The following is a 16075-nucleotide window of genomic DNA, read 5'->3' as shown; positions in this document are numbered from 1 at the left end:
TAATAAACTAAAATAATTTTTATTTTACTTTTGTCTACTAATGCTTTCTTTTTAAATAACAGAGCCGACAATTATTCTGAGCAAAGGAATTACTTTCACAATAAAACATTTTAGTACAAATTTGACAAATAAGAAAATATATTTAACCTTAATCTCCATATTAATATTTCAAAACTATACTAATGATGTGAAATAACAACCATTTGATGATTCAAGCTCGTTTTTATATGATGTCTTAAATGTATAAATTTATTTTGAAAAGTAGGTCGGATCAAACGAACATGAGAAAAAAAATCAATATATTGTACAGTACTGTAAATTATAAAGTTTATAATGTATTTAATGATAACAAGTTTGGTATTAATTGATACAATTCAACATTAAAAACGATGCATTTTAATTTTAACACCATCTAAAACGGCGGATGGTAGTTGTCTTTTTGTAGTATTTTGGAGTAAATAATTCTGTACTAGCATTTTGTAATATAGCATTGCTGTAGTATTATTTTTGTAGTAATTTTATACTATTTTTCTCCAACTATGCAACAGCTGTACTTTGGATCGTGTTTTGGGTGCAAAAACATACAACTACAAGAGGATTACAAAAGAAATTTTGCAAATTTCACCTCCAGTGATACCACAAAAATTCTCATATGGAAATATCACAAAATTACTGCAAAAATAAAACTACAGTAACACTGTCCTCACAAAAATACTATAGAAATACTGCAGATATACAACTTACTTTCTAATGTGGAAATACTATAAAATACAACAGAGATAGAACAAAAATACTAAAAAATAATACCACAGTAAAACTACAAAAATACCATAATTATAAAACTACTGTAATAATACACAAATACCAGAAAAATACTATGGATATACAATAAAAAATCTACTTTTGAAATACAACAAAAGTACTACATGAATACTAAAAAAATTACTACTATGGAAATACTACATAAAAACTACTTCTGAAATCATAAAAAAATAGTGCACAAATAAAACCACAGTAATGCTACAAAAAAACAGAATTTCAATAAAAATTCGACTTTAGAAATAAATTGTAAATGGTCTGCATTCATATAGTGCTTTTCAAGTCAATGAAGACCTCAGAAAGCGCTTTACAATGTGCTTCGCACTTACCCATTCACACAACCCTACAATATACTTGAATGAAGTGCTTAAAACAAGCACCTAATATACTATTTTGTTCTAATTGTGGTCGTTTCAAAACCAATTTGATATCAGTATTCTATTTCAAAAGAAGTATAACATGTTACATGCGGCCCAGGACTCCAAATATTTGCCCACCCCTGGAGTAGAACATGGAATGAGTCTGGTAGGTATGCAGGGTTGGGTTGGGTTACTTTAACTTGATTACTTTCAATTACTTTTGGATTACTCCAATACCAAATATGCTAATAAAAGACAAAAAAAACTAAATATGAATAAAATTACTACATTTTGTGCAGGCTTGGGGAGTAACGGAATACATGGAACGGCAAAAATGAGGTTGGCAAGCTGTTTGGATTTATTTTCATTTTGTATCTGTCGCATCTTATGTTAGTTTTGCCGGAGATCAAAGAGATCAAAGCAAGGAGAGAAAGCTTACCACGTGTTGTGAGTCATCATTTTATTCATATTTAGTTTCCTTTGTCTTTTATTAGCATATTTGGTATTGGAGTAATCCAAAAGTAATTGAAAGTGATCAAGTTAAAGTAACCCTACCCAACCCTGTAGGTATGGCAAATTAACAAGTGACAGGGGGCCCCAAATTTAATTTTGTTTAGGGCCCCATGAAGGCGTGGGCCGATGCTGTTTAGCAGTTATGGAAAATTCAACTCGACTTGTAATCAATGTCAATTTTAGCACGCGAGTCACGCCCCAATGCACAGGGGGCGCTATTGCATTCAGCGACTCCTCACATCACACGAGCAAGGAAAGCACTGCGAGTGAAGCGTGCTCAGAGTACGCCGACTACGACGACTCCTTCTAAAAAGAATGACTTTCTGAATCTACTGTGACGCCAACAATGCCAACGTCGTTATCGAGAAGAAATTGTTTTTGACGGATTTTCTGCAGGGTGTGTTTTACGACTTTTTGCCTTGCGTTTGCGGCTTAGGGATAGCATGCTAAGCTAACGAGGCGCTATGTGTGACAGCTGTGTGACTCAACACAAGGCTGGAGGAAGCAAATGCTTAGACTCGACAAACTGATTTAAAAAATAAAAACGTCTTATTCCTCATTGCACAGAGAGTAATCTGCATTTTTTTGTATTTATTCAAATACCATTCCATTTTTGAAAATGTTTCTAGTGCTTGTAGCCGGTTAAAGCTCGCTCATATAGCAATAACGCTACTGAGGGGGGGCTAATGTAAAACTATAAAGTGCAAAGAATATACGTGTACATTTATAAGTTACAAATAACATGTTCTATTTTTTTTTTAGTATATACGTACTTATTCATTAAAAACACAGATTCCAAGGATGTTCAAAGCTTTGATGTCTTTCAGACCAGCGTTGCTATTTCTATTTTCCAGTAGAATACTACTGCGCACACCCACACATAAAAGCCATTCAAATGGTAATCCACGGATCCCTTAACTGCCAGGGCCGTTGGGGACCACTTACTTTGGGTAAATACAGCCTGTCAGCGCCTATCCCTCTCCCGGCCGTTTTTTTTGGGTAGAGGTTGCTCCCCCACTTGAAACAAATAGTACTGGTTTCCAGTATCTGGTGAAGCCACCTCATCTGACTCCGATACAGCACTTTCATTATCTGGTTGCTGTAATTTTTCTGTGTAAAGCGTATCCTGCATATGGGCATTGACAGGCATTGGCTTGTGCCAGTACTGCTACTAGATCTTAAATCAATGGGGGGAAATTATTTAGTTCGGAAATTTAGAGTACCACATAGTACAATACGCATGGCATCACTGACTTTATCGTTATTGTTTTCCCCAGATATTTTGTGATTGCAACTACTGAGATGGAGTCGACAGAGCATGAATCGGTCGATCCTGATTCAAAGTACCCATTAAAAGTTCTTTACTGTGGAGGTACGTTTTGTTTTTTATTGTGTTTTTTTCAATTGCAGTTAAAGTATGCACAGATGGTAAACCATTTCTAAATTTGATTCCATAGTTGAGCGTTCCTAGCAGGCGTGGGAAAGTTAGGGTACTTTGCAATTCGGTTACGAAACAGTTAATAAGTGTGATTCCTTTTAGTGCATCATGATTCAATTAAGATGAAACGTTATTAATATGGTTTGGTGGGCGGCAGTACCTTGGGGTAAAACGCTAGTCTTGGGACCAAGAGGTCGCAGGTACAATTCCCGGTTCCACCGAAATGTGAGTGTCTCTGGGTAAGACACTGAATCCCCAATACCCCTGATAAGCAGGTAGTAGGTGCCTTGCACACTGCTATCTGTGTGTGAGTGTGTGGGGATGGGTAAGTGGATAACAGATAGCGGCCACAACCCTGCATTTTATTTTAAGCATGCCTGAAAGCAGGTTTCCTGACAAAATAGCCTTTTGCCAGTGCATATGGGATTGGAGATATCAGATCGCGGCCGCACAAATGTACCTTTTAGGCAAAAATATAGTAACATCAAAAAGAGATACCAGGCTAAAAAAAAGTGCTCTGCGCCTGTTACTACTGGCAGCTGTATGTAATCGGGGATAATAGATTGCGGCCCCTCGAGTGCAGTTCACTTTTTGGTAGAATAAATAGTAAAAAACGCCCACTGGGCCAACAAAGATTCCCGCTGCCGGCCCATGTTCGCAGCATAATGTGATAGAGGATAATGGATCGCGTAGTAATAAGGAATTACGATATTTTGATTATCAAAATTTAGACATTAAATTATTCAGATTTTTTTGTCAGTCCCCGTAGATGTTCACTGCTTCTACTATTGCCAAATTAACTTGATATTTAAGTGTGCTGGTGGAATCGCAATGTCTATTTTGCTTACATTCTGATAAATGCTGTTTTCATCCTTCCCTCAACAGTGTGTTCTTTGCCTTCAGAGGTGAGTGTATAACGCATCGAGTACTATGTACAGTGCCATGACAAAGTATTTGCCCAATTCCTGTGTATTATGCATATTTATCACTTACAACGGTTTCAAATCATCAAACCTATTTTAATATTGCACCGAGACAACCCAAGGAAAAACAATGTGTAATTTTGTAATGTTTATTCAATTTAATAAGGTGTAGCATATTCAACATTGGGTCAGAATTCCTTTTGCGATGTCAAAGCAAATGATAAAACAACGTTAGAATATGTGAACTGAATACTATGCTTAAATTCAATTATTCACAGAACTGAGTTATCTGATACCACTTGGGCGTGAGAGTTATCATGCATGTATATGTGAAACAAAGGAACAGGCCAGTCAGAGTGGTGTGAGCACTTCAACGCACTCCATCCTATATTTCTGGGCCAGATCATTTTTTTATTTTATATATATTATTTTGTGCCCTAAGAAATTGAATCAACGTTTCAAAACACCATTTTGTATTTCCTTGGTTTGTGATATTAAAATTTGTTTGATGATCTGAAACCTTTTTCGAGTGATAAATATGCAATCATTCAGGATGAGGGCAAATTATTTTACACAGCACTGTATGCTGTGTAGATAACAGTAGTAATTATAATCAATTGCGTTGACAGTACTGTGAGTACATGCCCGAACCAGCCAAATGTCGGCAGTGGCTGGAGAAGAACTTTCCCGATGTTTTTGCTCGGATGACTCTTGGTAAGTGTCAATAAATTTGTTGTTGAGTATTCCTGTGCAACATTGGTGTTTAAAATTTTGTATTGTGTCCTTCTGTCCAACTGGCCCGGCAGCCAAAGCCCCCAAAAAGGACCCACAAGCTGGAGATGTCCCCGCAGCTGCCGAAGAAGAGGAGAAAAAAAAGCAGAAGAGAGGTTTGAACAGTATCAACACAGTCAGGTTTAAATGATTTGTGTCCTCTGCTGCATTTTTAGGTTGTTTTACTTTCCAGGTGGACGAGGTCAGATTAAACAGAAGAAGAAGACCGTGCCTCAGAAGGTGACGATAGCAAAAATTCCACGAGCCAAAAAGAAATACGTGACACGTGTGTGCGGTCTGGCAACTTTCGGTGAGTAAACTGCACGAATGCGTTTATGCCTGGGGTTGGCGACCCAAAAAGTTGAAAGCGCCGTATTGGACCATTAAAGACAGAAAATAAATTTGTCTTGAGCCGCAAAAAAATTTAAGCTTTATTTAAGCCTTATAATGAACGCAACACATACTGTGTATGTATCTATATTAGCTTACTATCAAAATGACTTAAGTTGGAAGCAGCACATCTTGTGGGGAATGATGCACCAGGATACCGCCTCAAGTTTAAATTCATTACAATGGTAATGAATTCGGGTATGTTTTGAATTAAATTTATTTGGGCACAGCACAAAAGAAAAAAAACCCATCAACCAATAAAAAAACAAAATACTTGCACACAAATAACAGCTCAACGATACAATTATATTATGCATAAACATGTGCCCAAAAGGGATAAGCTGAACCCAAGGCCTTTAAATTCCCACCCTTTCTACATTTTTCTTTTTTTCTTGCAGAGAAGACATCTTTAAAACCAAAACGATAAAAACAACAACTTTACCCCACCAAGGAAGATTATAAAACAAGGAAATTACATTTCAAATTTATCATAGTGTCGCATATTGACTCTTATAGCACTTGATATCTATATCCAACGTAAATCTTTGGGGAGGGGAACTTCATAAAACATTTCATACAAAGTTTTTTTTTTTTTTTCCAAATAATGCTTTCATAAAATTTAAGAAATGCATAAAGAAAATAATTTTGCATGACATTTTGATTTTGAGGATCCTATAAACCAACCAAATGGACTGGCATAATGTGCTGAAATGGGCAACAAAAAATGTTTTTACAAATAAAATCGGAGCCTTTTGAACAGGAAATTCACATGAATAGTTGAAGTTAGACCACTTTGCAGTTATTTTTCTCTTTTTACGTTTGGGGTCCATGGCTGACCAGCCAGCCACTGTTGTCTTTAAAAAAAACATCCACCTACCTTGCTTGTCATGTTGCCCATTTTTAAGATCAGTAAGCATTTTTGGAAACACGTCAGGAGGCCACTCTGCAGCGGCAAAGGGTAGCATGCGGCTCATGAGCCGCGGGTTGCTGACCCCTGTTTTATACCATGCACCTATTGAAACAAAATGTAGCATTGTGCTGTGTTCCACAGACATTGAGCTGAAGGAGGCTCAGCGGTTCTTTGCTCAGAAATTCTCCTGTGGCGCTTCTGTCACGGCCGAGGACGAGATCATCATTCAGGGAGATTTCACCGACGACATCATCGACGTCATTCAGGACAAGTGGCCTGAGGTGATTATGGCATACTACATAATCCCTGTTCTGGACCACAAAGCGAAATTATTAATCCCAAGAATTTTTTTTTAATAATAGTAGTGATTGTCTACCCAATTAGCAGTACACATAAACTATGATGTGCTACCTCCCTGCAATGGCAACTTCTGAACAACTCCAAATGAAAGTAATCCTAAGGTCTTAAACTGGTTGATTGTAAAAAATTGCAACTCGTCTTAACCCAAACTAATACTGGATGATAAATCAACCGCAAACAAAGTCAAGTCATGTCATGTTTATTTGTGACACCCTTATTCACAAGGTGTCTCAAAGGGCTGCACAGATCAGACTTTTGAAACTTCACAAAGAAGCATAGGCTAGTGGTGTATTTTTTGAAAACTTCGATTCAAAAAATACAACACAAATTCATACTTTTTTATTTGATGATTATTTTAAATGAAGATAGCTATTCAATTTTGATATGACTTTTCGATGCAAGTTTGAATGCAAATGTCCTGAAAATAACTAGTGAGCTGTTTTTTAGAACTGGTGTATGCAGGCACTTCATTGATGACCCATATTCCTAATGGAGAAATAAAAAAAATCCAGGCCAACTCCTGGACATTTATTGTTTTAAACTACTAAAATCCCTCGCTCAATGCATGGCGAGTTGAAAATGACTCTTCCATCCATTATCCCCCGATCATATAATGCTGCAAGCTAGGACCGATAGCACACTTTTGTTGGGCCTGGTGGCTTTTTTGCGGTTTTGTCCACCAAAATTTGATGGGCGCTTATGCAGACGGGATCCATTATCTGCGATCGCATATTGCCATGAGCAGGGACTGGCATAGTGCACTTTTGTTAGACCTAGGTTGGGTGTCTACTATGCAGATGCTTGCATTTTGCAGGGTTCTTTTGTCCCTGTTAGCTGCGATAAAAGAGGGATTACAGTACAGACGCTGCCCTACTTGCGAACAAGCTAGGTTCCGTACGATCGTTTGTCAGTTGAATTTGTTAGTAAGTTGCTTCAGTGCTATATTTTGGATGTTAAGGGGTTGATTTAAGATCAGGTAATTGTGTCATTGTAATCCTGTTCAGCCCTTTGAGACATTTTTATGATTAAGGGCTATATAAATAAATTTGACTTGACTTGACTTGGCTTGTATAAGTAACCTGTATTGTTTTGTACTAAAAAAATAAACATTTCATGAAATGATATGCTCTATAAAGATAGAGTTAAGTTTAACCGACTTTTGGAAGATGAGCTTCAAGAGGTGCTCCTCCGTGTTCGAGTGGCCGAAAAAAAGCGATCCAACCATTTTCTCAACCGCATCAAGCTTCCATATTCCACTTTCATTTTAAATAAAACGGATCGCCTCTTCTTTACACTTTACACCAAACATATTGAATGGATGCACGAGATCTCAACAACAAAAATATCAACGTTCTTAGCACGCTGGAGATTTAGTATAGAATGTTTACACATGAACTAGGAAATGGAAGCCGGATTTCTTCTACGGGGTGGATGCCGGGTGAGCTCTGACACGCCGGTAGAGGCGGAAAGAAGCAAGACAGTAATGTCCTGTACTCGGGGAAAAGATGCACACAATACAAAATCTAACTTACAGCAATGTCCGGATATTTTTTAACATCCCGAAAAATTTTTTAGTATCTACCGTTTTTCTTGAGTCGAATGGTCGTAAGTAGGGGAGCGTCTGTATATGAAAAACGAGACTGCCTATGGAGGGAATCTTAGTCTCATTGTTGCTAAAACCCCAAAAGAAAATCTCAAAAATGTATTGTGTGTTCCAGGTGGATGATGACAGCATCGACGATCTGGGCGAGGTGAAAAAGTGAAGACCAAAATGTGCACTTTTACTGAAAAATGGATGTGACCTGAAACGACAAACTCGGCCAAATGTACACCTTAACGTCATTTTATACCTATTTTATTTACTGTACATAAGACGCTGCGCAGCACCTGGCCACTCGCTTGAAATGTCTTTTGGTTTCATTCACGTTTCTCGGCAAAAGGTTCAGTATCATGTCAGAACCACCGAGCACCTTCGCCGTCAAAAGTGTCTGCTCAAATTCCCCTTTTCTTTTGTTAAACCCATTAAAGAGATTTCTTTTCACGGTTGCTTCTCTGTCTTCATTTGTTGCCTCTGCTTTTCAACGTTTGCAGGTTTAGAAGTCATTATTCTTTCATACGCCACATTAAGTTGATTTGATTCCTAGTTAACAAATGAAGAAAAATAACAATCTTATGTAAAAGACAACTTATTTGTATGGAAATTAAAATATAAAAAATATTACATTCCTGTAGCTGATAGAATTAAAACGAACTTTCAAGTAATGTAAATACATGCTTCCTCACATTGCCTCCTTCCTGATTTCTGTTTTTTGCATATTTATCACTAAAGTTTTACATAATCAAAAACAATTTAAATATCACACAGAGACAACCCAAGGAAATACAAAATGCAGTTTTGTAATGTTGATTTTAGTGGGGCAGATAAAAAATCAAAACCTATCCGTTCCTATGTAAAATAGCAATAGCCTGCTGAACCTAATAGAGTTGGGCCACCTTTGGCAGCAATAACAGAAATCAAATGTTTACGATAATTGGTAATGAGTTGCACAACCTTGTGGAGGAATTTTTGCCTCTTTTTGTTACAAATATTTTGAAAGTTTTAATCCTGTTGTTGTAAAAGGATAGTGGGATGTTTAGACGCGTTCTAAGGGATGGGCAGGGCACCCGTATGATGTGGCAGGGGTAAACCAGTGAAAGCCGTCAGCCCCTGCAGTTGAACAGAAGAGTGTGTTGTGTCACCCTGACCCGAGTGGCATGGCCACTTGTGTCCCGTTTCACCTGGAGGGACGAAAGTATGACCAACTTTGGTGCCGAGTTGCTTAACTTGTTTGGGTATTTGGGTTCGCCATGGTCCACAAATTTTTTGCGTGTTTTTTGCTACTTCCCCCCTTTTTTATTTTCTTTTTTTGTATGTGTTTGTCTGGCTGCCAGTCACCCCTCTCGAGGGATATGACCATGTTAGATAGATAGATAGTTTTAATCCTGCCATATTGGAGATAGTTTTAGATAGATAGGGATATGACCATGTTCGATAGTTTTAATCCTGCCATATTGGAGGGTTTTCTAGCATGAATCCCCAGTTGATGGTAACATCACAGCAACTCAATTGGATTTAAATCCAGTGTTTGACTTGACCACTCCAGAACCTTCAAACTTTTTATTTATAACCATTCAGAGGTGAACGTGCTGGAGTGTTTCGGATCATTGTCCTGCTGGATGATCCAAGAGAACTTGAGTTTCAGGGCACAAACTGATGGCAAGACGTTCCTCTTCAGAATCTTCTGGTAAACACCAGAATTCATTATTCTGTCAACCCCAGTAAGTAGTTCTGTTCCTGAGGCTCTGCTGCGGTGGCAAGAGCTGGCAATGCCCTCCAGACATGGCATAGAGCAGCTGATGGATTTTTGGGCCGTGTTGATAATGCTGTGTAAGGATCATCTGTATATCGCCGTGCTCCCAGCAGACCACATCGGTCAACGTGTATGGTTTCCCTCTATTTTATACATTCTTTTTGTTTTCTGTTTTCAAATTTGGGGTGTTCAACGGTCTGCAGATCCGAGACATTACTTGTTTTCTTCAAAAATCCAGACGGTAAAATAGAATAGAGAAGAAAAAAAAAACTTCCATGTTTTTCTTGTACAGGGGAAAAAAACTAAAAGAAAAATCGTGTCCCTGATAGCAGACGATAACATCATCGTAGATTCCTGATATTGTCTATCATCAATGCGAGGAAAGTCCATACTGAGCCAGAGATGGGTAGTAACGAGTTACATTTACACTGTTACATTAACTTGAGTATTTTGGACATTTTGTTCTTCTATGAGTAGTTTTAAATCACTATACTTTTTACTTCCACTTGAGTAGATTGGGAGGAACTTACTCCACTACATTAGGCTACATAGAACCTGTTACTTTAATCTCTCCATGCACGTAAGTGCGCATCTGTCTCAGCTAAGAAACAGTTATTTATTTGTCTGGGACCTCAGTTCTTAGATTTGACCAGTGGCCCAGACAACCATCAGGTTGCGCAGTCTATATAGCCGTACCCACACGTATACCATGGTTTCCTCCCCCCATATGAAACAAAGTATTGGATTTATGGATACCAGTATCCACAAAGGGTGCACCCAAACACACTAAGTGCTAATTTAGTGTTGATTAGATGGACTTTGGTGGCAGCACGGCAGCTCAGTAGTTAGCGTGTTCGCGGCACAGTTCTGAGGTCATGGGTTCAAATCCAGCTACCAGCCTTCCTGTGCGGAGTTTGCATGTTCTCCACGTGCTTGTGTGGGTTTCCCCCGGGCACTCCGGTTTCCTCCTACATTCCAAAAACATGCATGTCAGGTTAATAGACCAATTCAAATGGTCTAGGTGTGAATGAGCGCGTGAGTTGTCTGTCTCTGTGTGCCCTGCGACTGCCTGGCAACCAGTTCAAGGTGTCCCATGCCCATTGCCTGAGGATTGCTGGGATGGGCTCTGGCACCCTACAACTCTACTGAGGATATGTGTTGCAGATGATGGATGCATGGATGGATCGGTGGACTATGATGATTATACTATCTGATTACAGTAAATAGTTGTTAGAAAACATAGTAATAATATTAATAAGACGTTGCTACAGATACTCTGTACTACTTTTTTCTTTTAACTTAAGTCATATCATTCTACCCATCTCTGTACTGAGTTTATGTAGTGTAAGGTTTTAACATTTCTTATACTGAAATCTGACTCCGAAGACACTTCACATGTCTTGTCTTATCCCTTACAGTGTTATCATGTCCAGAAGACAGAGAAATTATTGAGCCGAGTATAGTCCACATATAAATTTATTTGGCCGAATCAAAGAGTTGAACAGATCGGATCTTTCGTCCTTGCCAATTACAATCGTGTGGAGAAAGAGAGCGACGGGGGCTCCCGGGTTGCCCACTTTTGTGACACATGGCGATGAAATGTTCACGCCCCATGACCAAGCCTTTGGCTGATTGGTCCGCGCCGTCGTCGATGCAAATTTCCCAATAGTCCTTTGAAGCTTGGGAGAAGAGTGATAGGTCATCGCTCTCCAAACAGAATGGGGCACAACACACACATTTTAACCGCCCCAGGCGAGGTGATAAGTCATTTTTATCTGCACGGACTGAAATAAAAGACCCATTTCAAAACACAGGCGGTTTCGCTCAAAGCAGAGGTCAAATTTAGGACAAGTATTTTTGAGTACAGGTGGAATAAAACAGAGTATAAAATAGTATATAACTTCAGTAGGCAATGGGAACTGATTCTCTGACATATTTGTTGCAAATTAAACTAAATTGTGACCATTTCTGTTACAGAGTAAAACCATCTCTAGAACAGGAGAACAGTAGAGTGTTTTTGAAAATACGTATAAGACACACTGACGCACTTTTCTGGGATCAATAAAACGTTGCTTTCCACGACGCATTCTAGATGTGAAAATTAAATAAAACAGCGTTCCACACTGAGAACCATTGAAGCATCGGTTTATGGTTTTTGGTTTGTACAATTTTATTGACACTATTAACAGCAAATAAACAATGTGAGGTTTGATAGTTGACAGATGACCGAGCTTTTAACCAGGTTCCTGAAAGCTGCGCGGAGTAAGCCCGTGACGTCACGCGAGGCGGGACTGATCCCAGGGAGGAGAAAGACGCGAAGAGGGAAAAGATTGTCAGCCTGGAAAAACATGTCATGTAACGGTACTCGGCAGCATCCACCACGCCTGGCCGCAAGTAAGCATCCACGGCGACACTTTTGCTACGCGCGCGTCCTCCTTTGACGTAGGAGTCACGTCCAAAGCGGCAATACGCTTCCATTTACGTTTCAAGTCGTTCCCTGTTGGTTTACGCCTTTTTAAAAAAATGCTAATGTTTTGCTAGCTAGACTAGTATTAATTTCAACTCTACAAATAGCTCGAAACAACATTAAAGACAGTCAATAACGTCACTTAATTTTAAGGATTTAAATTGCGGAAATATGTTTGTGTGGAGGCTTATAAGGGTATTAGTGAACTCTGGAAAGTCAGTTGTCCAATGCGACGTAAATGGAACATATGCCTTTATTATGTTTAATGTATGGCTGACGTTTGGAAACATAACGTGGACTCGTCAAAAGTAATTTGAAGGTTTGACATCAGGGGCTGTTTATTTGACAGACGGGGTTGCTCGTTGTTTAGGTTGGAACGTGCCGGCTGGGCGGGGTTTGTGAGTATAGCTATGCGGGTTGCGTTCCCATTTCCTGCTGCGGATGTCTACAGTCTGCCCCCGCATATCTGCGGTTTCTACTTCGAGTGCTTGTTTGCACCACAAGATTAGCTTTTTTTTGCTCCTTCACAATAGATTCAAAGAAAGGAATAGCTCCCTAGAGGCAGTTACTTGTACACCTCAGAAGTAAGGATTTTATAGCCACAAATTTTGCCTGAATAACTTGCTAGATAATAATATAGCGTGTGGCGTGCAACATACCTGTCAACCTCCACGGCTTAATGCCCATACAAACTATCGTATTTTCCCGTACAAAATAATGGTACACCATATTTTTTTTTTTCGTGCATGATGGGAAATCCCCAGGTGGCAGACGCATGCGCACAGTGGCATCAAACCGCTCGCTTTGTTTGCAACGAAAAAAAACGAGAGAGACAGAGGCTTCTGCGGCGAACTCCTTTGACTTGATTGATTTGCCGTTACGTCATAGTCAGTGTATAGCCATAATTGACAAATTTGCGTTTTTCCGTACAGATTTCCTTGTATGTCGTACTTGTCTTAGAATGCAAAAAAAACGTACTTTGTAAGACAAAACCGTACAGGTTGAAAGATATGTCATAGTGTTGGGAGCGTTAATGAAAAACTGTTATTAGTTACAGATGCTGGTCTTTTCATTTAAAAGGTGATTTCTTTACCCCACCAGATTACTGACATGCAAAAGTAGCACCTTACTCTAAAAGAAACTACTGGATGTAGTTACAAGTTACCATATATCTCGCATTGGAGCCAACCCCCTAAAACAGCTTTATAATAGCCACATAATAATACAAATATTAAAAATGTGTACGCCAACCTGTGGAAGCAGTGAACCCTTCATATTTCTTCGCTTTTGCAATCTTGAGAAGCTTGCAAACAAACACCTACCCGAGACACTATCCATTCTGTCTCTGGGCTTTAAAATATTCAAAGATTTTTTTTCTCCATTTCAGGGTAATTTTCAAGATGATTTATTTTCCAAAAATAATTTTACAAATGGAGACGAAAATTGTGAACACTTTTACTGTAAACCCTGTTCTCACTTTTGCCCCATTGATTTTGTTCCTGTATTGGCCCTATACGCTGTCTAGCATCGCTACTAGTGACAAACAGAACAAAATGTAAGCGTATAAACTAGCCCCCTGATTTCTTTTTTATAGTTGTAATTAAGGCTTAGATACGAGTCTATACAGTTGGGGAAATATCTTCATAAAGAGAAATTCAGTGTCATTGTACTCTGTTCTTGAAACAGCTCCATTGTAACTGTATTTCGTTGTATTTTGTTGCTGGTGGATTGAGGCTTGTACGTTAAATTGTTACATTGCAAAGTAGGAACAATGAGCGATCAGGATTTTGTGATTCATGATCCGCTCTTAATAAGTAGTGGAGTAAAGCATCTTGTTGTGACTACAGTTGAGCTACATTTTACTAATAACTTGTAACAGTTGTCATTACAGAGAAAGGTAATTGCATTCCTTTGAAATGTGTTAGTCTCAACACTGGTCCGATTTAAAACGGAATATTGGATCTGTGGTGAAAATCCGAAGGAATTGTTTACTTGCCTAAAGACGGATGACTAACCTTTTATACATGGTGTTTCAGAGTATTCAGGGTGAAGCAGGGGAGAAGTCATTATGCAATTTGACGTCATTTCTGCAGTTGACCATTGACATTGAATAAACAATGATTTTATTCATATCACTTACCACATTTAACAAAGCTAGGGAAACATGCGTGGGGCAGAGGTAATCGGATCACTCAAATTGGTATACATGCACGAGTAGTTGGATAATGAAAGAACTAACTTAACCATTGCAATCTAAATACTCACAGACTTAGACCTTAATGGATTATTGTGCATATTAAGAGGGCTTAACACGATCGGTAAACAGTACTAGCCATATATTGTTTGCAATTGTATTATTGCCTGCATGAGAATTACCCTTATATACGTATAAGCAAAACAGTATCTCTCTATCAAAGTATCTATCTATCTATATAGCTATTTGTATGTTTCTCATTCACAAATAACGTGTTATTAGCCAAACTCGCATACATTAACACTACAGTATTTTTACTTGCAGATGTTTAAGATTACCAAAGGTGTAAAGTAGATGGAAAAAGTCCAGGCATGATTTTGAGGCCTTCCTTTTTTGTGTCAATTTTTGTTTTTCTTTCCCTTTAATAACTTGGCTTCTCTGTACTCAATCACTGCTATTATAAAACAAAGTGGTTCCAGTTGCCAAATTAACTGTACACCATTCACAAAAATGCACCACTATGCACTTGAAGAAGATCAATTTAAATGAGTTCATGTATAAATAACAATTTACATTTTTCAGGTCCCGGCAATCATATGGTGGGTAAGTACCCGCCTCGATAAGATGGACAAAGCGGGAGCCACGAGTACAGCAGGCAAAGTTAGTGGGCTCAAGCCTCCCACTAAAATAGGTCGTCCACCTTCGGCTACCATAAAGGCAGCTACCCCCTCCTCAGGTGAGGACTCGGGAAAAGATTCCATATACTGTATCTGAATTGAATGCACTATTGCACACTGTTACCAAATTGTATTTTGACTTTCTTAAATTGCCTTAAACACAATTTTTTAAGTTCCTTGCTATTCAATGTATTAATTATTAGTTTTTCTTTTCAAACACATTGATACGAATAAAAAAAGTGAAATTTTACTTCTTAAAAACAGTGAAACATGTTAAAACACACCTTTTAAAGTACTTTTCAGTCATGGTATACAAACTCTTGCACTGTTCACTAAAGAACAAAATTCTTACTTTCAGTTTGCATTTATGATTAAATTAAAATATACATCCCCCACCCAACCCCGTGATACATATCCCTTTCCGTGTTTGTAAAGAAGTGTGACATAGCCTAGCTGCGTGCACATTGTTGAGGCAGAAAGGCTGAATACATGTCGGTTTATACCAGCCGATTGACTGAAAAATAGTGTGGATCTCAGATCGTAAAACGTCTCAAATATATCAAGTCAAGACACATTTATTTGTATAGCCCTTAATCACAAGATGTCTCAAAGGACTGCACAGGTTACAATGACACCATCCCCTGATCTTAAACTCAAAACCTCAGCAAGAGGAAAATAAGAAACCTTGAGAAAGGGCCTCATAAGTGGTAATCCCTCCAGGATGACCAGAGTGCAATAGATTTAGCATTGGGTAACAGTACACAAATCATAGTTAACATCAATAAAATAAAATAATAGGTCATATGTTGAAATTTTTCAATAAAGTGCATAACAGTGCATGTGTTGACTATTTTTTTGCACTATGAAGACTATTTTTGCACCAAATGCATATTGCACAAACCCT

The 16075-nt window shown here is 38.4% G+C and overlaps 2 protein-coding genes across 5 annotated transcripts in view; both read left to right on the top strand.

Annotated features, from left to right (window-relative positions):
• The first annotated feature begins 1900 nt into the window (after window positions 1–1900).
• Window positions 1901–8529, top strand: denr (density-regulated protein). Of its 2 annotated transcripts, none has more exons than XM_088355648.1 (8): window positions 1901–2088; window positions 2969–3063; window positions 4015–4034; window positions 4682–4766; window positions 4859–4939; window positions 5017–5133; window positions 6265–6404; window positions 8202–8529. In XM_088355648.1, the coding sequence occupies exons 2-8, from the start codon at window positions 2994–2996 to the stop codon at window positions 8244–8246; spliced, it is 558 nt and encodes a 185-aa protein (XP_088211774.1). In that variant the 5' UTR covers window positions 1901–2088; window positions 2969–2993; the 3' UTR covers window positions 8247–8529. The 2 variants fall into 2 exon arrangements, with proteins under 2 accessions (XP_088211774.1, XP_088211773.1); XM_088355647.1 differs by having other exon boundaries at window positions 4682–4767; window positions 4851–4939.
• Window positions 8530–12086: 3557 nt separating this feature from the next.
• The window catches only part of clip1b (CAP-GLY domain containing linker protein 1b), a 39850-nt gene continuing 35861 nt past the window's right edge, over window positions 12087–16075 (top strand). For 2 of the 3 annotated variants that reach the window (XM_088355514.1, XM_088355512.1), the window contains exons 1-2: window positions 12087–12227; window positions 15077–15230. In XM_088355514.1, the coding sequence (XP_088211640.1) occupies window positions 15119–15230 (112 nt within the window). In that variant the 5' untranslated portion in view covers window positions 12087–12227; window positions 15077–15118. Of the gene's footprint in view, window positions 12228–12659; window positions 12885–15076; window positions 15231–16075 lie in introns of those variants that run through there. The other variant, XM_088355513.1, reaches the window with a different exon arrangement.

This window comes from Urocampus carinirostris, chromosome 16, assembly GCF_059441175.1.
Source record: "Urocampus carinirostris isolate Australia breed hairy pipefish chromosome 16, RoL_Ucar_1.0, whole genome shotgun sequence".
NCBI lineage: Eukaryota > Metazoa > Chordata > Actinopteri > Syngnathiformes > Syngnathidae > Urocampus > Urocampus carinirostris.
This window is presented reverse-complemented; position numbering and strand designations above follow the sequence as displayed.